Source organism: Leuciscus leuciscus (genome assembly GCF_965113295.1).
Source record: "Leuciscus leuciscus genome assembly, chromosome: 5".
Classification (NCBI taxonomy): Eukaryota; Metazoa; Chordata; class Actinopteri; order Cypriniformes; family Leuciscidae; genus Leuciscus; species Leuciscus leuciscus.
The window spans coordinates 12,057,893-12,084,707 of record NC_138729.1 but is presented as its reverse complement, the minus strand read 5'-3'; the positions used below and the strand labels follow the sequence as shown (position 1 = coordinate 12,084,707).

Here is a 26,815-nt window from a genome sequence, read left to right as displayed (position 1 = left end):
AATGATTTAAATACTCTCTTAAACTCACTGTGTAAATCGACTGTGTAGTGTGTACTTAGCGTATCAAACAAACACCAACCTATTTTGTGTGCACGTCACGAGACGACTCCTCGGGCGCGCTCCGATGATGTCATTAGAGGTGCAGCGTGGGACAGACATGGCAGCTTCCATATCACAGCAGCTCGAGGATTTGTTAAATCCTTTACCAAACTTCGTGGATCCCGAGGACGACCAAGATGAAGGTATTATACATAAATATCATAACCGTTAATTTAACGTGTTGTTAGGCATTTTAGTGCTATTATAATGGCCAATCTGTCACCTCCATTGCAAGCACGATGTGTCTGCATGCCTCAGTGTACTGAGAACTGACTTTACTTCACACTTATTAAGATCAACGACTCATAACATTTGATTTAAGTTAGTAATAAATACGATATTCCTAATAATTACTATAACCACACATTAAATAATACTAAATAACTGCTATTTTTGTTAAAATGTTTACTTATTTTAAGTTTCCACTAACACAATGTATCATGGTGTGTTTTGTTTGCCGTGGTAGTACCGTGTTATTCTTTAAAGTATCATGTAAATACTATGGTAGAGTATTTGTTTGGTAATATGGTAACCATTCAGTACCATGGTATTACTATGGTACTACAACATTAGTTATAAGAACATATATTAAGAAGAAACTTATTACAGCAGGACCTATTGATAATTACACTACAACAAATGTGAAAGGCATTGTTTTTATGCTATAGACATAGTCATTATTATGGTTTAGTGATATAGTCAATATCTTTACCTTATGCAGGTTTTATTTATAACAAATGTATCACTGACTGTTAATATGATTAACTGTAGACTCCCATGAGTACTTAGCTAAAATAAATAATAATATTTCATTTATTTGAACTGCAGAGACGAAAGCCAAAGTCATAGAGAAGTTTGATGAAGGTGGGGATGAAGATGATGATGGCAAACTTTTATCTGGCAATCTGCGGAGGCGCTCCGTTTCCATTCTGGCTGACGGCGATCGTCGATATTGTGGCAAGGCGACATCCAGAAAAGATCTACAGAAAGAGTTGGATGGATCAGGTGAGGTGAAAATGTTTAACAAAAATAGAGATATTTTTATAACCCTAAAGTGTTTACACTTTTTGGTTGTATCAACTAATGAATAACTTGCATATATCTATCTGTGCATAATAAGCTGGGATTGAGGAACTAACTTATATGCAAATTTTTAGCTGATGAAGAAGAAGAAGATGATGATGATGATGAAGAAAATGGAATGCTGGACAAGTACATGGAGTGCATCAAAGATGATGAGGATGATGAAGATGGTGACCATGATGAAGATCACGCCGATGTCGAGGAGGATCTCAATGGAGACGATAGTTCTCAGATGTCCAGCTTGGTCTCTAAAATGAAGGGCACAGACTTTATGAAACTCACAGAAGGAATGGATGATCTGGGAGATAGTGAGGAAGAAGAGGACTCAACAGCCAGTGAAGGAGAGAGTGAGGTAGGCTCTGAGGAAGGTGAAGAAGAGCAATCAGCCATGAGGACCTTCTCTAAAGAGAAAGTTGATGAAGAGGTCGAGAAAGGGAAAGCAGTGAAAAATCAACTCGGTATGGATACTTAAGCACATTCACAATGTGCTCTAAAAATAAATATATAACAACAATACATTTATAATATATATTATAAGAAAAATAGAAAATACCAGAAAAATACTACTCAACTTTATGATGTTTTCAAATCTCTCCAGCTCTTTGGGACATGATGCTTGAAAGGCGAATCAAAATGCAGAAGGCTCTTGTGACAGCCAATCAGCTTCCACAGCCACAGACATTCCTAGAGTTCAAGAGCAGAGGAGGGGCTGAATACGCTGAAGCTTTAAAAAATAGTAAGTGCATTGACTCCATTTTACCCATTGAACAGTGATATAAAAAGAACTGTGTTTTTCTAATCATTCCTTAATCCTAACTCAACTTTGGTAGTTGCAAATGTGCATATGTCTGAAATTTCACAGAACATGGGTCAACTTCTAGCCACATTCTTTTCTTTCTTATTTTGACGCATTACTGAAATGTTGTGTTTTAAATTCGGACGTCAAATATTAATACTTCACTTAAAGTTGGCATGAATTGGAAGTCTTTTCTTCCTTTTTGTGACGAGAGAAACGACTTCTCGAACAAGAAAATCTGTAGGACGTCTTTGAGTTTGTTCATCGGGAATTGATTGGACCGATTGGACAGGTTACTGTATGGGAGAGGTTAAAGTCCCACCCTCAGCCAGGAAATGTCATCAGAGAAGAGATCATCATTGCAAGAGAGAGTGGAAGTTATTTTGATTAAAGTATGCACATGAATTTAAAAAAAAGAAAAAGATTTTTCAATTTTGAATTTACTGTAACTTTAATACTATAAAGGTGTTCCTTTCCATTGTTCTTAAAGTACATTTTAAATGTAATGTTTTAATTTATTGGTCACCTACACAAAGTAGGGAAGTTTGAAGTCAGTAAGATTTGTTTTTTAAAGAAATGAATACTTTTACTCTGCAAGGTCGCATTAAATTGATCAAAAGTGACAGTAAAGACATTTATGTTGTTACAAAAAAATGTATGCTGCTCTTTCAAACTTTCTTTTCATCGTAGAATCTTGATTTTTTTTTTTATTGTATCATGGTTTCCACAAACATTAAGCATCACGCCTGTTTTCAACATTGCTAATAAGAAATGTTTATTGAGCATCAAATCATATTAGAATGATTCATGCGACACTGAAGACTGGAGTAATGATGCCTAAAATTCAACTTTGCCATCACAGAAACGGATTGCATTTTAAAATAAATTAAAGTAGAAAATTTTTATTTTAAGTTGTAATAATATTTCACACATATTTCAAATGTCAAATAAACACAGGCTTGGTGAGCATAAGAGACTACTTTAAAAAAAATCTTACCAACCCTAAATCTTTAAAAGGTAGTTTATATGCTTGTATCCTCCTAAAAGATGGTTAACCGACATGAACAAAAGGCATGAAACTCGTTGTAATTCTCCCATCCTGTGTCTATTTCCAAGTCCACAGTCAGTGAGGAATTATATGATCAGGCAGTTAAATTTCCGCCTTTATCATAATTTAAACCTGTGCAGTTAACCAATATCCCCTAAGGAAGCACAGCCCAACATCACTTTTGGTTTTAATATCAGGATTCTTCTAGCTCTGAGCAATTAATACATTTGTGCACCTTTTTCTCAGGCAGATCTGGGTGCTTAGAGAGACTACCTGCTCCTCATTTGCATATTTATTGCATTGGTCCTTTTGCCAGTGAATGATTGATGTGGGACCGTCCTCCTGAATTTTGAACAGCACGTTGCTTTGGGGTGAAAGGAGAGGGTGCTGTGCGTGCATACTTTTGATTAGCTGTAAAGATGACACAATCTGTGCACCCCCACCACCCCCACACCAGTCCTTTTATTTATTTGCTCTTTATTATGTTAAGTAAATTGTAACATAGGCTTCAGGGTTTGTTTCAAGGCTAGTAGTGTTTCGCATGTTGGTTCTGCAGGAATTCTAGGATTTTACTAGTACTAGGATATTTTATATAATAGCAAGTCACTTATTTTTATAGCTAACAGGACAAGGTTTTTTTCTGCTTTGGTAAATTTTTTCGCTTTAGGTTGTTTTGGTTTTGCTTTGGTATGGTTTTGGGCATTACGGGTAAGCTTTTGTGCTAGAAATGACACTTGTTCTTCCAATGTACGTCTATGGAATGTATGTTGATCGTAAGTCTGAAGATTTTAAATCTGATTGCTTTGAAAAGTGATTTCATACCTCTCCTCAACCACAAATGGCTAACTTCTAGTTGTGTCTGACATCATTTTAAAATTGAAAAATGACACACTTAACCTTTAAACTTGTTTTTTTTTTATGCCATGGAGTCAGTATCTTGTTTGATGGCTTGTTTGCTATGGGCTGTAGAATTTATTTATTTGTGTTTTTTTATGTTTTTAACTAGTGTAGTGCAGAAATGATAAGATCAGAGGAGGTGAGTTGTAATGACCTTGTGTTTACAGAAGTGTGCTGAATTAATGTTGTGGTCTACATATGCTGTATGATAAGCTCATATCTGTGTGTGGTAGGTCATAAAGCCCTGAAGGCTCTTCAGAGGTCTCTGCTGGAACTCCAAGATCTGCTGCTCTACCAAAACCCTGAAACCAGAGCTATTTCTCAAGGCAAGACCTGGGGAGCCAGCAGGTACCAAATTCTGCTTTTAAAATACATTTTTATTAAGAAAACGTTGACAGAATGTTACTTTTTGGCTGAATTATTCCACATTTTATTAATGAACCAAAAAACCATGGTATTGTAATATCAATTACTGTTCAATTTCTATTGAACTCATTCTTTATTTCTATTTATCAATGGGAACTAATCAAAGGTTACTATTTTTGGGACGCTTCTTACATGTCATTTGTTCTTCTGTTGTCTAAACTGTACTGTACCATAAGCATCCTCATGTCATCCAAATTTCCTCATGTGAATTTCTTCTTTTTTTTCCACATATAGCAGTTCTAAAGATGATGAAGAAATTAACAGTGAGGTAGATATGGAAAATGGGGATGATGGCCAAGAGGAAGAACAGGAAGCAGTTCGGAAGGGACCCCCCAAACGAAAACTGGAAATGGCGGAGTATCCCAACTTTATGGCCAAACGCTTTGCCGCTTTTCTGCCTTACCGTGATGCCACACTGCAGAAATGGTATGACAAGACGCGGCTCACAACGGGCAAGAGCAATAAGGTAAAAAAATAGCGTCTATAACCTAAAAGGTTATAACCTTTTTTTATTATTTTAATATGTTACTTGAGGTTCACTCATAAAGTTAGTTTTTTATTTATTTTATTTTATCAAAAAACAAATATATATGCCAGTGTTACTCATTGCGCGGCTCGCCAAGCTTTAATCTGTGGCTCGCGTGGCGGTAAATAGTACAGTCATATGATCATGCAGTCAATACAGATATTTCATAAAAACAAGTAGGGCTATAATAACATATTCCATTAAAAAACTCAGTGTCTGCTCTATTACAAATAATTTCGATCGGATTGAAAGGGGTGGTTATTCATTTTCTAATCCGATCGAGAGAACATGTAAACCATTGATCGGATTGAAACCCGAAACTGAAAGGACGACATAGGACGCGTGGAACGAGCTGTTCTTCCTGTTGAGTAAAGTGTCATATAAATGAGTGTCCCGTCATTCTAAAATTCTCCTTTCGCTGTGAAGTGTGAAGGAGAAGTGAAGTGGAGCAGGACAAACGTCCTTGTTTCGGATTCTCATCCACAGACGACTGGTTTTAGGCGAGGGGCAATTTTACTGCGTGATAAATGCAGCACGGCACAACAATTCATATGCTCATTGTCTCCAAATTGCAAAAGCATCTTTTGCAGCAATTTTTGTGTGAGCATATCAGTGAACACCCCTGACCACTCAGTGAGTTTCACGTCTTTGTAAACGAAAGTTTAATGCGTTTTAGGAAGGATTGTTCCAGTGCACATATGCAGCCATTCTGGAGGTGGGGGGGAAAGCGAAAGAAACCTAAAATTCTCGGGACAGCAGCATGTGTCCAAATTTTAATCTTAACCATTCTATTTCATCAGAAACGATCTGTAAACAGGGCTTTAAGTGTAAAATACCGAACTTGTCCTTTAACTGAATGGAACATGCATCTGTTTACTGTATCCAGTGTAGACAGCGTCAGTGATTTATAATGGTTTCTATTTGCTTTTGATGTGACGCTCACATCCAGTGTTGGCAAATGTCAGTCGTAAAGCGACTAAATGCCAGTGGGCCGGGCCTATGGTGCGATGATGTCTTGCTCTGGAGGCAGGCATATAAAATTGATGTCACAGATGCCACAATATCAAAACAAGACGTTTTTGAAGCTTGATTAAATAAATTGTTGGTTTATAATAAAGAGGATGTTTTAATCCATGAAATTTGCAGGATGTTTTAAAGGTACAAAGACCCCTTGTATGTCAAAATATCAAGGCAAATTTTATGTCTCATGTCATGACCCCTTTAACTCCCCAATTGTTTGGTGTTCTAAAAACAATCTTTACAATTATAACTGTACACATAGGATGGCAAGACTTCATCAGTTAAGAAGAATAGTGGGCGAAAACTGAAAGTGAATGATAGGGACCATTGAACACTAAGAAGGATTGTATCCCAAAATCACAGAACTTAATTTTTTCTTAAATTATTATGAGGTCATAACTGCATTTATAATAATATAGAAGAAAAGTGTTGTTTAATATAGGCCCGGTATCACAGACAGGGCTTAAATTAACCCAGGATTAGGTTTTAGTTCAATTAAGCTTTTTTACATTTAAGGCTTAAGCCTTGTCTTTGAAACCGGGGCTTAGTTTTAGATTGAATATAACGTCACACTGCTCACGTCATCACTTCTTGATTTGTCAACTGCTTGTGTATCTTCACTAGTAATTTACAATGTCTTTGTCTTTTCCATCACACAGGGTTTTGGGGCATTTGACAGGAACATCTTGACACAGGTGGAGCAGGTTTTAATGGATAAAGAGAGGCTGGTGAGACGTACACAGACGCGGAGGTCTGAATACAGAGTTCTGGGGAAGCCGGAGCCCATCGCGCCTGAAATGGACAGCAGTGTCACAGAGGGAGAGGTAAGACATGGCTCTGATTTCAGTGGGATGATTCTCTTTTAATTGAATATACTGTTCTGTAGATTTGCTTTAGCATTGTTAAGAGCAAAACATCTTTATGTTAGTCAAGCCAGCCAGTTCAGTAGGTGACAATGAGTTTTTATATTTCTGTTAGTATAATTGTATTAGGAGTAACACAATAATGTAAAACTACTTTTACAAGTAATAAAAGTAATCTCATGCTAGAAGACTGACTGAGCTCACTCTCTGTTTTAGGCAGCTGAATTGGCACTGAAAGCTAATGTGCACCTCAAAGATATGGACGAGGAGATTTTTGATGACGATGACTTTTATCACCTGGTAAGAAAACAGACAGGATGAATTGTTATTATGCAGTTTATTTGTCAACAACAATGACTACATTGAGTAGCTATAAAGAGATTGTAGACATACTGAGGTGATGTCAGGAAGCTCTCTCTCTTTTTCACAGCTACTTCGAGAGCTTATTGAGCGCAAAACAAGTGCGACAGACCCCAATGATCAAGTGGCCATGGGAAAGTAAGTGTGTGTGTGTGTGCGCATGTAAATGTTTCATGCGTCGCGTGTATTTGGCCATAGTAACTCAACCTCTGATCTCACAGGCAGTGGCTTGCCATCCAGAAACTACGAAGTAAAATCAAGAAGAAGGTGGACACCAAAGCCAGCAAAGGCAGGAAGATTAGGTAAGCTGTAACACTGCTGAAAGACTCGAGATATGCTCAGAACTCAGGATATATTGGTGAATCTCACAAAACCTGTCAATGAAATGTCCAAGCCGTATTTCCCCCCAAAATCAAAAGAAAAATTAAGAAATCATATTTGTGACATTTTCATGAGTCATTTTCCACCCAAATTCTCATTACTCTGTCTGTCTTGTCTGTCATCAATTAATTGTAATTTAACAAACTATAAACAAATCGATTTTAATAAAATTTTGCTTTACGAAAATGAAAATGATTGAATTTCTTTTACTTTTGGTGTTAATAATGGCCTGTAAACTAGAGCTATCAAAAAATGTCATTAACTGAAATAAAAGTTGAAGTTGAAATACTAAAAATGTAAATGTTCAGGCAGGATGATTCTCATTTATGTAACAAAGGCATTTTCTTTTCATTTTGGGGTTAAAAATGGTCTGGAGATACATACATACAATTCACTCATATAATACACCAAAACAATTGAATTGTTTTGACGCTAGCACAACTATAGCAGCTCTTCGATACAGCGTTATTTTAGTTTTATTCAATACAAAAACAAATTCAAAATGGAAAAAAAGAGAAAATGAAAACATAAACTATAAAAATAAGGACAATATTAAAGGGATAGTCCACCCAAAAATGAAAATTAGCCCATGATTTACTCACCCTGAAGCCATCCTAGGTGTGTATGACATTCTTCCTTCAGACGAATACAGTCTGAGTTATATAAAAAAATGTCCTGGCTCTTCCAAGCTTGATTATGAGAGTGAATGGCAGTTTGACTTTGGAAGTCCATTAAAGCGCATCTATTCATGATTAAAGTGCTCAACACAGATCACAGGGGGCTAATAAAGGTCTTCTGGAGTGAAGCGTTGCGTTCGTGTAAGAAAAATATCCATTTTTAAAACTTTATCGACTAAAATAACTAGCTTCCGGCAGACGGCCGTACAGGCCAAAAGAGTAACACTTGAACTTGACGCACAACGTAATGACGGCAATTGACGTTTCTCGCGGTTCAAACAAACAGGGCTGAGCAATTGTTCGTCATCACTTTGTGCATCAATCAAGCTTAGAAGAGCCAGGACATTTTTTTATATAACTCCGATTGTATTCGTCTGAAAGAAGAATGTCATACACACCTAGGATGGCTTCAGGGTGAGTAAATCATGGGCTAATTTTCATTTTTTGGTGAACTATCCCTTTAAGAACTATAATAGTATCTCAATGATACTAACATAATACTGCTTTTATTTTATTAGCTTACAAAGCCATTTTTTTTGGCAGCAAGTCATATGCTGTTATTTGGTAGCTTAATACAGTTACGCCCAGATAGATGATATTACAGGAATGAGGTGGGTTGTTTCTGCTTACTAAGCACCAGATATCATCTCTTATCACACATCTCATTTAATTGTGTGTTTGTAATGTAAATGAGTTCAAAATCACTCACAATGAAACCTCACAATTCAATTTACTCAAGACTGTTTGTGTTTATACTTGTCATTCTTTCAAACTTCTTGTCAGGTTTCACATTCACAGTAAGCTGATGAATTTCATGGGTCCTATGGACAACAGCAGCATGAGTGATGAAGCCCGGTGAGTGACGTCTTATGTTCTTCTCATGCCTGATTTTCTCTTTCTGCTGAAAAATCATATATATATGATGTATAAAGTTGTTTAACATTGTAGTTAACACAATAATGAAAATGATGTCATCATTTACATCATTTATTCTGTGGAAAAAAATGTTTAGTAGAGAATCCCAGCTGCTGTTTTCCATACAGGGAAAGTAGATGTGAAAAAAAGGACAAAGCAGCACCAGAAAAGCACTTTACATGCATTGTGCGCTACATTCCCTGACTTCTGAAGCAATACGATAGCTTTATGTGAGGAACAGACAAACTGTCTTTATAGCAGCTAGAGCAATCTGCAATATGTTTCATTTTGTGTTCTATGGAAAAAGAAAACAAAAATGGTGTTGGAATAACATGAGGGTGAACAAATGATGACTGAACTTTCACTTTTGTTTTGACTGAACTGTCCTTTTAACTGTCAAAGTATGATTTGAGTGGGCTTTTTGTGTGCCAGTCTGTGTTTGTACTCTTACTGTATTACTGTGCTGTAAGGACACCAGCAGGAAGTTTTGTGTGTGTGGGTGTGTGTGCGCGCGCATGCGTTTAATTAATGGTTCAGTTGTGTGTTTTCTCTGTCCTGTCAGCCAACAGTAATCCTCCTCAAACAGAGAACAGGCTAATCAAACACACTTTGGAGATATGCAAATACACAAACACTCACGCGTCAAAGATTTAACTTTAATCCCCCTTCTCATATTTGTATGTTTTCTCATGGTTTGACAAAGACTGTTGTACATATCAGGTGTTTTGTAGCTACTTTTTTTTGTCATTTTCTTATGAGCGATCAAAACATAATATTTTCATATTAAACAACATACACTTCTGTTCAAAGTTTGGGGTCAGTAAGATATTTTTTTAAAGAAATGAAAAGAAACTTTTAATCAGCAAGGACACAATAAATTGATAAAGTGACAGTAAATACATTTATAATGTTACAAAAGATTTCTGTTTTTATTCATTAAAGGATCCCGGAAATATTTTTTTTTAGTTTCCACAAATAAATAAATAAATAAATAAATAAATATTTATAATGGACAACCCTAGCAAAAATATACCTTAAACTACCCTGTTTTGGGGTGTTACACTGTAATACCATGGGATTGTAAATACAAAAATCAGTCTTGATCTGTTTATTATGGAAGCTTGTTTCTGCCATGGAATATAATTGCAATTACCTTTTTTCTTTTTTATTCAGTGGCGGAAACAAGCTTCCATAGTTAACTCCCCAGTACTTTTCTGTCTTCTAAATTTTAGTGTGTTTCTCAAACAAAATTATCAAATGACTTTAGAAGACTCCTGACAACAGCAGTCAATATTCACTTTCTCTATACAAAGAAGAGCTTGAACATTCTGCTAAATAACTATGTTTGCGTTCCTCTGAGCAGAATCACACAGATTTGGAGCGACATGAACGAGAGTAAATGAGAATTTTCATTTTTGGGTGAAATTCCTTGGAAAAATATTGAAACCTAAAACAGGAAATCACAGTCCTACAAAATCAAGCCTTGAACACACTGATCTTCTCTCTGTAGTCTTCTATTGTTTTCTTTTCTTCAAACACTCACAGTAATTATTCCTGAGGAGGTTTTAAGGGTTCCAGCATATGCTGTGCTGTTTGGAGAGGTGTAGAGGAGAGAGATGGAGGATGTGGAAGCAGGATTAGAGAGGAGAGGATGGATTGATGAAGAGGTGAAGGATAGACTTGGCCTGGTGATCACGGTCACAGTGCTGTTCTACTTGAGCACGTAGAGGACGAAAACATGAAGCACTCAAGGAGGTGACAGAAATGAAATGAATTATGCTGAACTGTAATGCACACACACACACATCTTTAGGAAGACCAGGAGACAACAGAACCAATTGTGTCAAACTCTATTTGCATTGTAATGTATGTGTGTGTGTGTATGCTTCTCAGAAGGTCATTTAAACGTATTTTGATTAACAATGGATGAATTATCTGTAATCTCAAACTAGATTTTAGCCACAGTAATTTATGTAAGAATGCTTTATCGAGTAACATTTTCCTTCCTGCATATACATATGAAACAAATTTATTTAAAGACCAGAAACATCGAGCTGTATATTCTTAAAACAATGTGTGTGTGTGTACCGTTCAAAAGTTTGGGGTCTAGGATTTTGCGGGGAGAAACATTTTTAATAATTATTTTATTTAGCAAGGATGTGTTAAATAGATTAAAAGTAACAGTAAATACATTTATAATGTTACAAAAAAAAAATCCATTTTAAGTAAATTATGTTCTTTTGAACTTTCTAATTATCAAAGAATGTACTGTATCACAAAATCGTTTTCACCAAAAATAGAAAAGAAAAAGCAGCACAACTCTTTTCAAATTTGATAATAATAGGAAAATAGGAAATGCTTCTTGAGCATCAAATTAGCATATTAGAATGATTTCAGACTGCTGAAAATTCAGCTTTGCTGTCACTGGAGTACTTTAAATTTAATAGAAAATAGTTCATTTAAATTGTAATGTTTCATAATATATATATTTTTTTTTTTACTGTATTTCTGATCAAATAAATACATCCTTGGTGAGCATAAGAGACTACAACGAAAAAAATTAATAAAATTTCTAACCTTGACCCCTTGAGTTGGGCTCAGACTTCAGGAGGTTTAGGCCGATTTATCCTCGATTGAACCCTCCCGATAATCAGAGAAAAAATCTTGTCCAGGACTCTGGTCGGTTACGATGTTTGGCCCAGATTATCTGCTAATGTGAGGTGTTTGCAGATCAAATCTTAAACCTCACAATCTGCTCATACAGTAATGTGTAGCATTAAATTCACAATATTCATAATTATTTTTATTTATTTTTCAATTTAAATGGGGGAAATTAGTTAGTGTAATAATAATGCACGGCAAAGAATGCATGCAGTATATTATGATAGTGGTGAAAAAAAAAAAAAATCGCAACAAACTGATAACACTGACCGTTATCAGAGCCACAGATGACACAAAATGAAGCCTGACCTTTGCCAGCCACACACACACATACGTAGTTACACGTGCTTGGTCTTATTTACATAACAATCGGTGAACTACAGTTATAATGATGTATGCCGATGGCATCAGAGAGTGACCGGTGACCTTTGCCGGAGAGAGATTCTAGGAGACCTTTTCCTCGTGCAGCCAGATACACTCGTACACATAAACACTTTCCCTCGCCTGCTTACACAGCCCCTCTGCCATATCTTAACACCGGCTCTATAACACCGACATGCACCACTGGCCCCATGAATGTTAATGTTGACGTTGCAGGATGGGGAGTACACACACACCATAGCACACACACAACCTAAACCCTTTCTCGCTCTCACTCCCACTCTCGCAAGCAAGAAGACACGCAGCATACAAATTCTGTGGGGGCTTAAGAGATAATCTCAATGCATTTGTCCCTGATGGGGTGATGGGACGAGCCAGGGACTCTGGGTAGTGTGAGGGTCCTGGGTAAACCTCATCAGGAGAGATGGGTCTCATCTTTCCCTCTGATCCTGAGGATCTCTCCTCAGCCCTCTGCTTCTCCTGGTTCTGTTTGGATCAGATTGTATGCGTTGTGTGACGGCGGCTACGTGCTGTAATCCTGAACGCTGGTGGTGCATTTCTAACAGGGATTTGGGATTAAGGATGGTCCTGTTAGCCTGGTCTCAGCCCTGGCCCTCCGGGACATTAGCACCTCAGTCTCAGGACCGTTCATGTGTGCTTTTGTCGTCTCTGCATTAAATAGGGCCACAGTTTATCTATTAGGATTTGTGGCCTTTAGTCGTGGATGAACAGATTGAGTTCTTCATGCCACTTGTATATAGATTCTCTTCTCTTGTTTAATACCAGTTTTGTTTTCCAATTTCACAATTTTGTTGCCTTGAAACAAAAATCAAAGTGATGAGAACAAATTTACAGCTCAAATAATACACATTCTTAACGGTTTAATTATAAAAAAAGCTTCACATTTCTGCTTTTAATCCTCAATGAGTAATATCTTCCCCAAATTTTACTTCCATTGTAAGTGCCTCATTATAACTTTGATCTCTCTTTCTTTGAGGAACAAGTTGAAATTATTTTTGTTGTTATCTGCATTATGCCTCAAGTTTTGTCATTTGAGCTTGACTTTTATTGAACATTGTATACAACCATAAACATGGTATAGTGATGATGCCATATGGTAATGTTATTGTACTTAAATGTGTATATATGTATGTGAATATGAGTGTAAATATGTGTTTGTATATACTTTTCTTTGACATTTGTTCTACAACATAAATTACACACACCCATAAGCGAAAACGAAAAATTTTAAGCAGTTGTGCTCATTTTTGAAAACGTTTTAATAAGTAACTTCATAAGACAGCTTGGGGTGTGAGTGTGTGCGCGCAGAGTACATTATAGAACAAAATGGCATAATATTTTTGTTATGTTTATACCACAGGCTTTATTTTACTCTTAAATTGAAAAACCCATATTATAAAACCCCATAGGAGAATCTCGAAGAAACCAGTGGTGAATTAGACTTCTGGGTTCTGACTTCATACCTGCACCATAGGTTATCTCCACTAACCTTCAAAAGAACAATTTATTTGAAATAGAAATGTTTTGTAACAGTATAAAAGTTTTTTTTTTCTGAATTAAAGCATTATGTATCTATCTTAATGTCTCCCCAAATTTTAACGGTAGTGTATTGTTATACTAGGTGTATGTATTTTAATATGAACATGGCACTTGGTACACGGCACAACAAAACATTTTACTTTTTAAAATGAAATTTTCTGAATTGATAAATGCAGTAATTTATTCAACCTATTTTCTTCTATTTGTGTTCAGGTCTGAGCTGTTTCGTTCTCTGTTTGCAAATGGTCCAGCACACTGAAACATCTGTCTCAACCCCAGTGTGTGTATGTACTGCACTGTTCTCACACACTTCTGCTGGTGAAATCCTTCCGGGACCTCAGACTCAAACCTAGGTTTTTTTTTTTCTTGTAAATGAAACTAAACATTTCTTTTTATTTGTAAAAGGACACATTTTAGTGCCCTTAAATTAAAAAGACCATTTTGTCAACAAATGTGTTTTGTCAATGTCTTCATTGATGCCTTCATTTTACACTCAGTACATGATCATATATAGTAAAACCAAAATGGACCTCTGTAAAGTTTTCTGATCAGATCCTTGGTTATCCACCTCAGGCTTTCACTATTGTGGCTGCCATAATTTTAATTGGGTATTGAATTGCTGTGATTCAATTTGGCCTTTGTCATTGTTGGTAGGTTGTGTGAGAATAGACTGTGAAACCCACACAGAGGGGACCAGATGAGAGAATGATTGCTGAATTGATAAATCAATGGAAGTGTGTTCCCAGATCCTTCTGTCATTTGATTTCTCTCAAGACCGAAGAATAGCATGAAGACGAGCACTGATTATTTCTTGTTAGAAACATGCAGTCACTGAACATTCAGGATTTCATCTCAGGCCACACTCATTTGCATACTTCTAATATGTAATATTCCACCCTCTCTGATCCTTCGTATTTAACATCTGGATATTTAAAACAACAATTTTTGTTACTGTATGATTATGACATCTATACATAACCCATCATTAATAGCTAGCCTTTTGGTTGTAAATGAGTAACAATGCCTATTTCCCACATTACATTGTGATTTAGTTGTCGAAAGATGTTCTAAAATGTAACAAACTCGGGAGTATGTAGATCCTTCAGGGTATTTCAGAGAGGAGGGGGTGCCTAACTCACGTCAACTAACCACTGGTGTACTTCAGGGTTCGGTACTTGGCCCTTTTGTTTTCACACACATCAGACTTGTCATTCAAGCACATGGACGTCCCTGCTAAGCAAGTGACATTTATCATGCCAGTACAGCTCTCCGCTTGTCTAGTGGGCATCACTATGTACTATAAAACTGAAAATCCTGTTTTTCATGATATGACCCTGTACAATCAATCAAAGAGCCTCTACAGTACATGTAAGATAATTCGATTTTATTCAGTTAATATTTAGAGGCAATCACAGTTTGCCACAGTAAACAGGAAATTCTCCATTTTGAACATGGAGAGACAGCTTCAGATCACTTCAGTAACATGTTTAACAATGCTTACAGATACATGAGACAATTCATCACCCATTTGGGTCACAGCATGTCAGCAAACTTGACATGATTTTCACCTTTCATTGAGTCGAGCAGTAGTGGCAGCTTGAGGTTTTCCGGTAGTAGCTACAACCATCATGTCAATGATACACTGAGGATACAACAGAGCATCTTTAGATCATGTATAATACTCTATTCACCTCTCTCAAGTATCATTTGCCCCCTCCATTGCTTGCTTTTAGTACATTTCTACACTACACTCCTGGTAAGTCTTTCCAGAATATGTATATGGTAACAATAAAATTCAACTAACCTAAACGTTTGTTGAATGTTCTACAGTTACGCACTTGCAGTATAATGTACCATGTTGTTTTTAGAGATGATTGTTTAATAAGTTATTAATATATTCTCATGATATTTTATCTATGCTAAAAAAAAAATAACAACAGCATATAAGTACAACACCAGTGGATTGACTTTTTTTTTAGAAAAAATATTATTTTTTGGTTAAACGAATGAAACAAGCACAGTCAAAATGATGTGGTCATATGGCTCAATGGACCATCCTGCATGTGAAGAATAATACTGCCCCTAAACTGCAATTTATACGACAACAGCTACATCACACCCATTATAACCAGCGAAGCAGGAGTGATCTAGTCACATGGCTCGTTCTTAGAGTGGACTGGTGTTATAACCTGACTGTTGTAGTAGAAAGTATAAAGTTGATTATGAAATTGCAAACGTTCTCTCTTGCAAAGTAATCTACTGCCTTTTAAACAAAGTAAAAAATAAAAAAAAAAGAAGTGAAATCCTCTAACAGCTTTGGGAAGCATGTTTCTATAATTGGTCTCCGTTCATCTAAGTCTCAAAGTGCACTTGACTAGACTGCAAAACTATTAATGACAACACTAGTACTTTCTCTTTTTTTTTTTACTTTAGTGTTTCTGAAGGTGCGCATTTATGTGCATTGATAAGTACTAACACAGTATCTTTTCTGTAACTCTTATTTCAGATTCATAGCCAACAATGTGAAGTAAGTCACAGCACTGCCATGTTAGCTCCTCTTGTTCCAGTTTCCAGTAACATCAGGCCTCTGAGATGATTGACAGGGCTCTTACGAGGAAGCAGGGGCGTCCATGGTGGACAGGATACGGACCACCTCGGCACGCTGCGTGGGGGAAATGTGCTGGGTCATATGAACGATCGAGTCCATGGCCACTTCTGGGTTAGCTTGAACCAGGCTAAGAAACAAAAAACAAAACAAAAAAAGTGTTAATTAAAAACAAGACATGAATTTAATAGTGAATAAATATAGGTGTAAAAATGCATTGCATTGCAAAATTCAATTATATTGGCATATAAATAGTTATTTTAGTAAGCAAACAATTGTAGTAAGCATCCATAAAATCCAGTTCCCTTATCTACTTCTGGTGTGGAGGCATTGGTCTCTTAAATCTCATCCACTTGCATTTGTATCAGCTTTTTTTTTATTATGAATCGTGCAAAAACTTTAATCAAATTGTGACCAAATTTCAGATTTACATCATACAATTTAGTAAAAAATTGGAATTGCACTTGAACTGTTAGCAGTGCAAATACATATATACATATATATACATATATACATTATATATATATATATATATATATATATCATTATAAATATATATATCCCCTGGAAAACTGAGTCTGATTAGTTAACTCTTTCCCCGCCATTGACGGAAATTTCCGTCATTTGTGAGAAAACGCTTCCCCGCCATTGACAGAATTTTCCAGCTTTCCGTGTTTTCTGAAAGAGTACAGAATCTCCTGATTAAAATACGAGCGAAGAAATAGCAGAAACAAGCGCTATCATGTGTAATCACGCATATTCAAAATAACACTACCATCAACATTAAACAGCGTATAAATCAAAACTACCTAATGTTACTAAATGAAAAGTAGACTCAGGATGAGCTACAGGACTGTTCAAGCATTGCGTTGATGGACTCGATTTACTCCATCTATGTTTTGATCATTGTTCTGAATCCAATCCAGATGTAGTCTGACAAAAACATGACTTTCTCAGCTTTTTGCTCAAAATGTTGCTTTTTTATGAAATCACATTCAAGTGTTGATAAAAAGAGAAAACATTTTTTGAAGCAACGGTCTGTTCTTTCTTTTGATATATTGCATGTTCAGATATTCATACAACAAAATATTCTGGGGGCCATGCAATTTTTTGTGAACATGGTTAAAAAAATAAAAATAAAAATAAAAGTTGGCGAGGAGAGTTAATCACAGCAATTTCTTTTGTACAATGACCAATAAAGTACATTTCCCCGGTGTCTCTCATATCAGTTGTTTCTTCTCACATAAACACATGGACAAGAAATACAGATTTGAAAATATGACTTAAAATTATTTACAACTTCTGGAATCTTGAAATATATATATACACACACATTAAGGCTGGTGTCTTGTGTTACCTGCGGATTTGTTTGAGGATATGATCTCTGCGGATATATTTGATATTCTCATCGATGACAGATCTGGCACCCTCTTCCTCTGCCAGCTGCCTCTCCAACCATTCCACAACATCCTCATTACTGTCCCACAGATATGCCTAAGAGTGACACACACAAAAATAATACATAAACATAAAGAAACAAAAGAACAAAAGTAAAAAGTTCTAAACACCTTAAGCTCGCTTGAAACATCTTGCCAAACAAACTTTGACAATGTTTCTATTTGAAAACCAAATCACAATCCTAATCAACGGCTCTTCGTTTAGGCTTAGACTGATAACATCAGGCTGATCTAAAAACAAAGCTGGACGTTGTGCTTGTGAAGATTTGTCGAGGCATTAATGGGCTTCCGTGCTTCTAAAAACCGCAAGCACTTGTAGTCGGCAAGAACATTTAATGCCCCATATTAATCATTTTTAATCCGTTTGCTTTTAATTAAGAAACAGCGTGTTGCTCTGCTATCTGCGCGTGGCAGGGTGGAGATTAATTGTAGCTTAAGATAGCTCGCTCAGATTGGGCTAATGTATTAGTGGTCCAGACACCGTCTTCTGCAGATCCTTTAACCTGCCCTGGGGACTTGGCTCTGCTCCAGGACCTGGTGTGGCGACTCTTCGGAGGCCTTGTCGGAGCTCGGGAGAGCTCATCCATTCCGATCATTTCTAATTGTCATATATTCCCTGGTCCACAATCCACTTCAGTAGAAGAAAGACTTACTACAGTTAATTTTACAAATCCCCAAGACACATTTCTCAATATTTTGGTCACATTTTCTAAACTCTTCACAAGATTTTTGTTGGCGATCTGGAGAGGAGATTTGTTAGTGCAGTAAGCGATTTAAAGGTGCAGTCTGTAAGAATGACAGCTAGAGTTCGAAATTCAAAATATCGGAGATCCTTGTTTCCCCGGCCCCCTCCTCCTCAGACTCGACGGTCACGCGGGTTATTTGAGGACACGCAACAGGAACGAGCGCAGTTGACAATGAAAGCCGAGGAGACTTACTCACAGTAAGTTAATGAGTTGATTTATCCACATTTTAATATGCTCTGTCATAGAGGTTTTTAGATGGATATCGAGGCTTTTTAGTTTGTGTGGAATCTGCAATCTGTGACCCAGTCTGTTTGCTGGCTGCAATACGCTGCGTTTCCTGCCAACTGGCATCCCGAGGTGTCGAAATACTATTGGGTGAACTGGCAGTGGGGGAGATCACACAGACCAAAACAAAAAGCGAATGACAACACGGAACGCACATTTCAGAACATTTCAGAACACGCACAAGTGTTTTTCAGAGAAACGAGTATGTTAATTTACCATGTTTCCTAAATATCTGAAAGATATTTTTATGCTTTAGTAGAGTGAAAAAGTTACATAAAGCACCTTTAAGAGAGAGTGAGCAAGCGGGACATTACTTAGGTCAGAGGAATATAATTGGAGGAAGGGTTACGATCAGGCAAGAGCTAGAACCTGCTTTACAGTTTTTTACAATTTACAATACTTTTTATAAACTCATTACACAGCAACACACCTACATCACACAACTGGCCAAATAGTTCATTTTCTGGCAAAAAACACATTTTGTTAAATAAAACCAAACTCTACATTTCAAAATGCTAAAAAAAAAACATACACTTTCTACATACACTAACTCTATCACAGCAAACCCGACTCAAAATTGAACCAATCTGTCAAAACACTAGCACTAATTTTCTATCCAACATGAATATACCGTAGTCAATCATAGCACAATGACTGTCCAAATACTAACAATTGACGGCATTATGAAAATCTATCTAAAAGTGAATGAGGCATTACTTTATAGAATGTACAGTCGAAAAAATTTTAAGTAACAATTGCTCAGGGCAGCCACTGGACAAATGGGTTCAGTTGACTCATTGATCAACAACAAATACAACACATGACCTTTGGTTACTATGGAAGCTTTTTTATGCCACAGAAGAAATAAGAATAAAAGGTATCTCTCTAGATTAATTTTTTTTGTTGCAATTGCGAGTTTACATCTCACAATTCTGACTTTAGTTTTCTTATAATTGTGAGACATAAACTAGGAATTGAGAAGGAAAAAAGCCAGAATTGTGAGATAAAAAGGTCAGAATTACCTTTTTTATTTTCTATTCCATCGCAGAAATAAGCTTTCATAGGTTGCACAGTCCAGCACACATTCTTACTCCTCTTCCCTAACTATTGGTGGGTTGATGTTGCATCAGTTCTCCCATCCAAGACCAATTCCTTCAAACCTTCTTCTCCCTTGTCCTGATCCAACTACTGCTCTCCCTCCATCAACTAGCCTATTCCTCTCCCAGACATTTTTTTTCTTTTGTCACTGCTGCTCTGAGTTGTTCTGCATCCACATTGAACAAAACCAATTCAGAGTCCCTTTTTTTACTGTGTATGTCCAAGTAATGTAACATCTGACTACGCCTCCGACTGAGATTGGATCCAGCTACTTCTCAATATTTCAGAGATCTGTTACCTAAACATCCTTATCAGTTATGTCAATATTTTTTATATATTTGTTACAGTACTTTTGAGGTGCTGTTGCAGAAGTAGATACTTTATACTTAAAGGGATAGTTCACCCAAAAATGAAAATTCTGTCATCATTTACTCACCCTCAAGTTGTTTCAAACCTGTATGAATTTCTTTTTTTCTGCTGAACACAAAAGAAGATATTTTGAAAAATGTCTGTAACCAAACAGTTGATGGACCCCATTGACTTCCATAGTATTTTTTTTCTTCTTACTATGGAAGTCAATGTGGTCCATCAACTGTTTGGTTACAGACATTTTTCAAAATATCTTCTTTTGTGTTCAGCAGAAAAAAGAAATTCATACAGGTTTGAAACAACTTGAGGGTGAGTAAATGATGACAGAATTTTCATTTTTGGGTGAACTATCCCTTTAATAAACTTTAAGCTTTTCAGAAATGTGTAAATGTGACTACAGATTGGACAAAAGGATGTTAGCAATTGAAAAAAATTAATAATAATGTAATACTGGAAAAGATTTCTAGCGCTGGAGAGATGTTAGAGAGCGGGAAGGCTTAAGAACAGACACTTAGGTTTCTTTGTTTCTGCTCGATACGCGAATAACTGTTTGTTTATTTTATATTTATATTTATTGTATTACAGAACCAAGATATGCTGTTATATGTATGCTGAATATCTCAGCTGATTCGACAGCTGTCTCTATACTGGTGTAATGAATCCAATCTTCAAGCTAAAGAAACTGGATTAATATTTGAATGCTACCAATCCCGATCTGAATTCTGACTTGTGATTCCGTCTGAATCACAATCACACTGTTTGTTCGTTGGCCAGAGGAGAACTACCTGACTGACTGAGCCTGGTTTCCCCCAAGGTTTTTTTTCTCCACTCTGTCAGCTGATGGATTTTGGGTTCCTTGTCAATGTTGCCTCTGGCTTGCTTAGTTGGGGACACTTAATATTCAACAATATTATTGATCTGACTGTACCGATGCGGTTGTATGAAAACTAAACATGGCTGTATAATGACCACATTTTTTACAGAACTGCTTTATAGATGAATTGACCTAATTTAACAATTAACAGAACTGAATCAACACTGAACTGACTTCAGCTGAACAGCCAAAATGCATAATTTTCCTGTTATCACTGTAAAGCTGCTTTGAAACTATATGTATTGTATAAAGTGCTATATAAATAAAGGTGACTTGAATTGACAGATTCTTCCATACTTGCACCAGGATTATGTGGTTGCCCGTGTTGCATAACATGTTCACTATCATGGGAGCGGAGCATTGAAGCAAGGGGTGTGTTTGTTTGGGTGTCTATTTCAAATATCAACAGTGTTTCTCAGAAATCGCTTACTGCACCTTTAAAGCAATAGTATTTTTTTTTTATTCGTGACATACTTTCACAGCTCCCTCTGCCTCCACGAACCAGCGCCGGAGCATTGCCTGAACCTGCCCGTCCGTCAGCTCGCTGTTAGCACACTGGATCTTCCTCTTAACCGCGTCTTCCAGCAATAATCGCCGCAAGCGCCAGTAGAAGAACAACCGAGATGTCGGCCACTCCAGGATGTCCTAAACACACGCAATAAAAGGACAAGTCCAGATTAATTTAATTCATTTAAGTCTTATTTTATTTGAGCTTTTGATTCTTCAACTATGGAGAAATATGAATTCAAAATCAATGGTTCCAACAGAAAGTGACAAAAGCATGAAAAAGCAGAGCAGACTAGTATGAGCTATAATAGAAGTTGAGTACTGACAGTGATGACTCCTTTCTCCTGCATGCGGCCCGGTGTGTCATGAAGGTCGGCGAACTGCACAGCTACTTGATGATATATGGGCAGCAGAAACTCCTCTCTCTCTTTCAGTTTACTCTCCAGCTCTTTACGTTCGGACACATTCAACTCCGGGGTGCCTGAAACCACACACACAGCAAATTTATGTAGAATGTATGAAAAATGAGTAGCTTAAAAATGGGGACAGAGCAATATATTAGTCGGGCCGATATGTAGCCGTCTCTATAACTTTTGAGGCAACTTTTTTCAGATGTGAGCATGAAAGTTCAAGATATCAACTGCCATTAAATTACTGTTTTTATTTAATAGTTATTTTTGGTGTTTATATAAATAGTTATTACAATGGATTTATTTTTGACATTACCTAAAACAACTGAATAGCAATTTTGCTGTTAAGGGTAATAATCTTTGTGCCTATCTTGTCAGCAAAAAGAAAAGTAGTTTCAGAGGTGGAGCGGTTAGCGTTTTTATTTAAACCAATTTCCGTCAATTGAAATAAAATAAAATATAAATATCAGATTAACTTTCAATGTTTAAGTACTAAAATGACTAAAACAAAAATAAAAATTAAGCTTATAAATATATTTAAAATATAAACAGATACACTCAAAAACTAATACAAATTTAGGCACATAGCAAAAAAAAAAAAAAAAAAAAATATAAATATATATAAATATATATATATATATATATTATAAATAAATACTATAATATATAATGATACTAAAATAACACTGGGAACAAGTTATTACACAATTTTATATTTTATTTAGAGTAATATATATTCTCTAATATATACGCTGAATAGTAAAAAAAATTAAGTATATTAAGAAAGAAAGTCCATTTTGATTTTATGTCGGCTTTGAGGTGCGGCAAGCGTTTTCTGAGAAACGCTGTTGATCGGCCGAGCACCAAAACACACTTGTAGCCAATCAGCAGTAAGGGGCGTATACACTCATTATGGGGGAGGTGCCTGTGTTGCATGATGCGTTTGTGAATTTCGGGGTGGAGCTATCAAGATAGAGTTGTGATCCTTTTGGGTAGGGGCGTGTTTGTTTTAGTGATTTCAAATATCAACAGTGTTTCTCGCTTACTGCAACTTTAAGCACACTGGCACAATTCTACTGTTTAGGCATCTGTGTGTTGACCCCTTGTTCTACACAAGAAAATTAGCAAGAATGATCACACAGCGACAGTGCGGCCCAACCGAGGAGCTCTCCAGGATCTCCCATCACCCTGTGGCTGTTTGAGAGAGATCGATCACATCAGAGGCAATCATTCAGCATGGCTGCATGTGACACAGTCCTCTTTAGTGACTGCTGAGGGGGTAATCGATCGAAGGAGGTACAGAACAGCAGCGGGGTCTGATTGATCTGAGACCCCTGTGATTGACACGTCTCCTCAGGGAGGAGAGAGAGAGAGAGAGAGAGAGAGAGAGGGTCGGCGCAATCAGCAGAACGTAGCGATGATGTGCTTTAATACAACACTCGTACATGTCCAATAAAACAAAATACGGTTTCAGAGGAGAGAGAGAGCACTGTGAACAACTTACCTAGTCTTTCTGCAAGCCCCATGTACACAGGGTCCACCCGTCTCATGGTCTTCACCAGGTCTTTTTTACGGAACTTGATCTCCACCGTGCCTTCGGGCTCCAGGACACCACCACTGCAGAACACACACACACACACACACACACACTGATGAATCAGCTCACTCCGGCCATTACAATGAATCTGTTTGAAACACTGGTACAATGCTATTCTCGCATCATCACTCAAACTGGCCGTCTAGTAAGGTCTGACGTAGTTTTGTCATACTGTTGTCATATCGATACTGAAATATCTGAAATATTTACTTCAAAATTGTATTCAGAGGCGGTTCGAAATAAGAGGAAGTCATTGTAAACTAAGAAGAATGTATATGTCTAAAAAAGTAAGGGCAAGAACTAATACAATAAATAGATGTATATCTGTTAAATGGGTAAACCTATGGAACAATTGTGATAAGGATTTAAAATTGTGTACTTCACTCTGTTAATTCAAGAAAATGTTTAAAAACAAGGTGATAAATAATTATATAACTCAATATGAATAATTTGTGTATGTCATATGTAAACTATTGTAATAATATATGATATGTGTACCTTTGTAATAATTTATGTAAATTTTGGAAATTGTCTTATGTAACTGTTTGTTTATTTTGTACGAATCCAGAGAGGAAAGTGACGTTCATTAAATAATTATGTATAAAGGGTAGGCATAATAAGCATAGGCTTCAGCCTACACCTTTTTCGGTTATTATGTATATTTTTTCTTTACTATGAAAAATGATCTGTGAGGGCCGAAATACATTTTTGTTGAATCTTCTCTACAACGCGCCTCCTGCCGCTTACTCGTCTCATTTGTTTCGGTTGAATAGTGCTTGTATTGCGCATCATTTTAGTCATTCTCGCAGGTTTCGTGCTCATGCCAAAGTGCCGCTTTCATAAAACCGCCTCTCAAACAGATCGCGAGTACCAAATTGGCTTCTTTTTCGTGGCTTATTGCGCTTAAACGGTCAAATACAAAGACTAATTATGTCAAAATGCTCATCTTGCAGAGTATTCAGGTAAATACAGTCAGTTTTGAAACGTAAATAGTTGTGTAACAGTAAATTGGATCCGTGCACAAGCTCTTAAAGTGACAGCAGCCTAATAACCCTGCTGCAGTCTGTCATGTTAATCAAAGAACAAAAGAGAAAATCATTTGCTGCTCTTGACTGAATAACTTTTGGAACTTTAATTGTAAGCATTAATCTGTATTTAATTTTTACAATGAAAACTATCCAGTGTTATTTTACATTTGATTTAATTTCTGTAGTATTTCTTACCTGAATACTACTGTTAGACCCACCTGAAAAACTTAAAGCCATGTTTATTTCATTTATCTCTTTATTCTGTTGTATTTATTCATGATACCATTTGCAATTTGATTATTTGTTCATATTTTATTACTGTTTGCTGTCTATTACTGTCATATTTTTGTAAATGTAGTTTAAAGATTCAAATAAAGCCTTCCCATGCTGCGAGTAAGATATTACAATAAAATTACAGCAGTAAAAATATGGCAATGCACATTGACAAAAAAAAAAAAAAAAAAAAAAAAAAGCCTTTGTTCCACATCCTAATTCTTACCGGCTGTCCTTGTCTGCATACATCTCCATGTGGCGAGGGTTGATGGTGGGGTCTATGACGACCCATGATCCTCCCCGGAGCTCCGCCTGTGGTGGGATGTACACCAGCACTGGTTGTCTGTACTCTCTCAGCCCATCCACTATATATGCTCCAAACTTTAGCACCTGGTCATACATGTCTAAAGACAGGACAGGTGTTAGCAGAGACCATCACAGGTCACTAAAGCACATACCAGTTCTCTTCCCATATCACTGACCTTTCATCCCTCCAGAGAAGCCTCTCCAGTTGGCAAACACTATGAGCGGAAGCCCCTCTCTGTTGAAGTCTTTAATGGCCTGTGCAGTCTTAAAAGCAGAGTCAGGGAACCACACTTGCCCTGCTTGCTGAATGATCTATAGGAAACAGCACAAAACACTGGTCATCCTTCTGACAGAAATCATGTGACTGAGGCTATGTTGACACTGCCAGATTATCAGATTATTTGTGTATCCAAGTGGAATCTGGTCTAAATGATTGACTGTCCACACTATGTAACGCAACTATGCAGATCCGGTGTGGGTGTCCTGTGGCGCTCTTTCATTTGCCAGATAATCTGTATAGGTTTCTATGGCAATGACGTTGCGTTGGTAGGCATATGCCAAAAAACAACAACAGCAATGTAGAGGGGTTTGCAATAGAGATGTTATCTTATTTACAACATGACAATGTGTTGCTGCTGTGCTGGATACCGGCGTCTTCTGAGGCAGTGGCAGACACGTAGGAGGCTGGTGTGCGTGGCTTTATTCCGTGCTTTTATCTCCGCCGGTCTCAAAACATGTCTCCATGTACAAGCTGTTGTAATTTTCAGCTCGACAGGCACTTTGCAGCAACACAACCTTGTTTACGCAGCGACTTTCAGCATATTTCCTATAACAACGTCTGACATGTGGCGTGAGAAAGTTACATAAACCACGCAAAAACCAATCAGAGCAGTCAGACTGAAGCTGATTTCCAGAAATGCGATTTGAATAGGATTTCAAACCACATATGACTGTAGCTTAATCACATTTTATGTGATTTTTTTGCCGTCCACACTTGCTACGACTGGATTCCAAACGGATATGCACAAAAATCGTATTTGATTGACAGTCTGAACAAAGCTTGAGAGTCTGGAAATGTTTCTAAGTGGTCACCTTGGCTTCCGAGTCCAGATTAGCTGGGTCTGCTGGGATTGACAGCTCCACCGATCGGGTTTCCACTGCAACTACTCCAGTCGGGATCCCGCCCAACCTTCAATTAAGAGAGACTAATTGTTACAAAGGAACAGAATAAAACAAACACACACCAATAACAAAAATAAATAAATCATATATGTATATATATATATATATATTAATTATAATATATAATAATATATTATATATAAATATTTGTTTGTTTGTTTTTTAATCAAATTTTCTGAAAAACATTTTTTTTTAAAGTGTCATTATCTTGTAATGTTTATGATACATATACAGCTGGAACTGGGTGAAGGATAAGAAATTACATCAAAATATTCTTGAAACATGTTTAGTTCAATTAGATTGTCTTACACACAAATGAAAATGTAAACAATGAAAGTAAGGCTTTCGAACTAAATATTTTATAAATATATAGCATTTTTTAATT

The 26,815-nt window shown here is 36.7% G+C and overlaps 2 protein-coding genes across 2 annotated transcripts in view; one reads left to right on the top strand and one right to left on the bottom strand.

Moving 5' to 3' along the window:
* The first annotated feature begins 128 nt into the window (after positions 1 to 128).
* On the top strand, positions 129 to 14,145 carry aatf (apoptosis antagonizing transcription factor). Its single transcript, XM_082171456.1, has 12 exons — positions 129 to 242; positions 928 to 1,104; positions 1,257 to 1,640; positions 1,781 to 1,918; positions 4,157 to 4,271; positions 4,584 to 4,815; positions 6,555 to 6,719; positions 6,975 to 7,058; positions 7,189 to 7,256; positions 7,340 to 7,420; positions 8,960 to 9,031; positions 13,907 to 14,145. The coding sequence occupies exons 1-12, from the start codon at positions 158 to 160 to the stop codon at positions 13,950 to 13,952; spliced, it is 1,647 nt and encodes a 548-aa protein (XP_082027582.1). The 5' UTR covers positions 129 to 157; the 3' UTR covers positions 13,953 to 14,145.
* A 917-nt stretch (positions 14,146 to 15,062) lies between these two features.
* The window catches only part of acaca (acetyl-CoA carboxylase alpha), a 42,134-nt gene continuing 30,381 nt past the window's right edge, over positions 15,063 to 26,815 (bottom strand). The window contains exons 22-29 of the mRNA XM_082171715.1: positions 26,341 to 26,437; positions 25,425 to 25,560; positions 25,169 to 25,346; positions 23,549 to 23,661; positions 21,961 to 22,115; positions 21,602 to 21,772; positions 17,656 to 17,792; positions 15,063 to 16,428 (exon numbers count right to left, since the gene is read on the bottom strand). Coding sequence (XP_082027841.1) covers positions 16,302 to 16,428; positions 17,656 to 17,792; positions 21,602 to 21,772; positions 21,961 to 22,115; positions 23,549 to 23,661; positions 25,169 to 25,346; positions 25,425 to 25,560; positions 26,341 to 26,437 — 1,114 coding nt within the window. The 3' untranslated portion in view covers positions 15,063 to 16,301. The remainder of the gene's footprint in view (positions 16,429 to 17,655; positions 17,793 to 21,601; positions 21,773 to 21,960; positions 22,116 to 23,548; positions 23,662 to 25,168; positions 25,347 to 25,424; positions 25,561 to 26,340; positions 26,438 to 26,815) is intronic.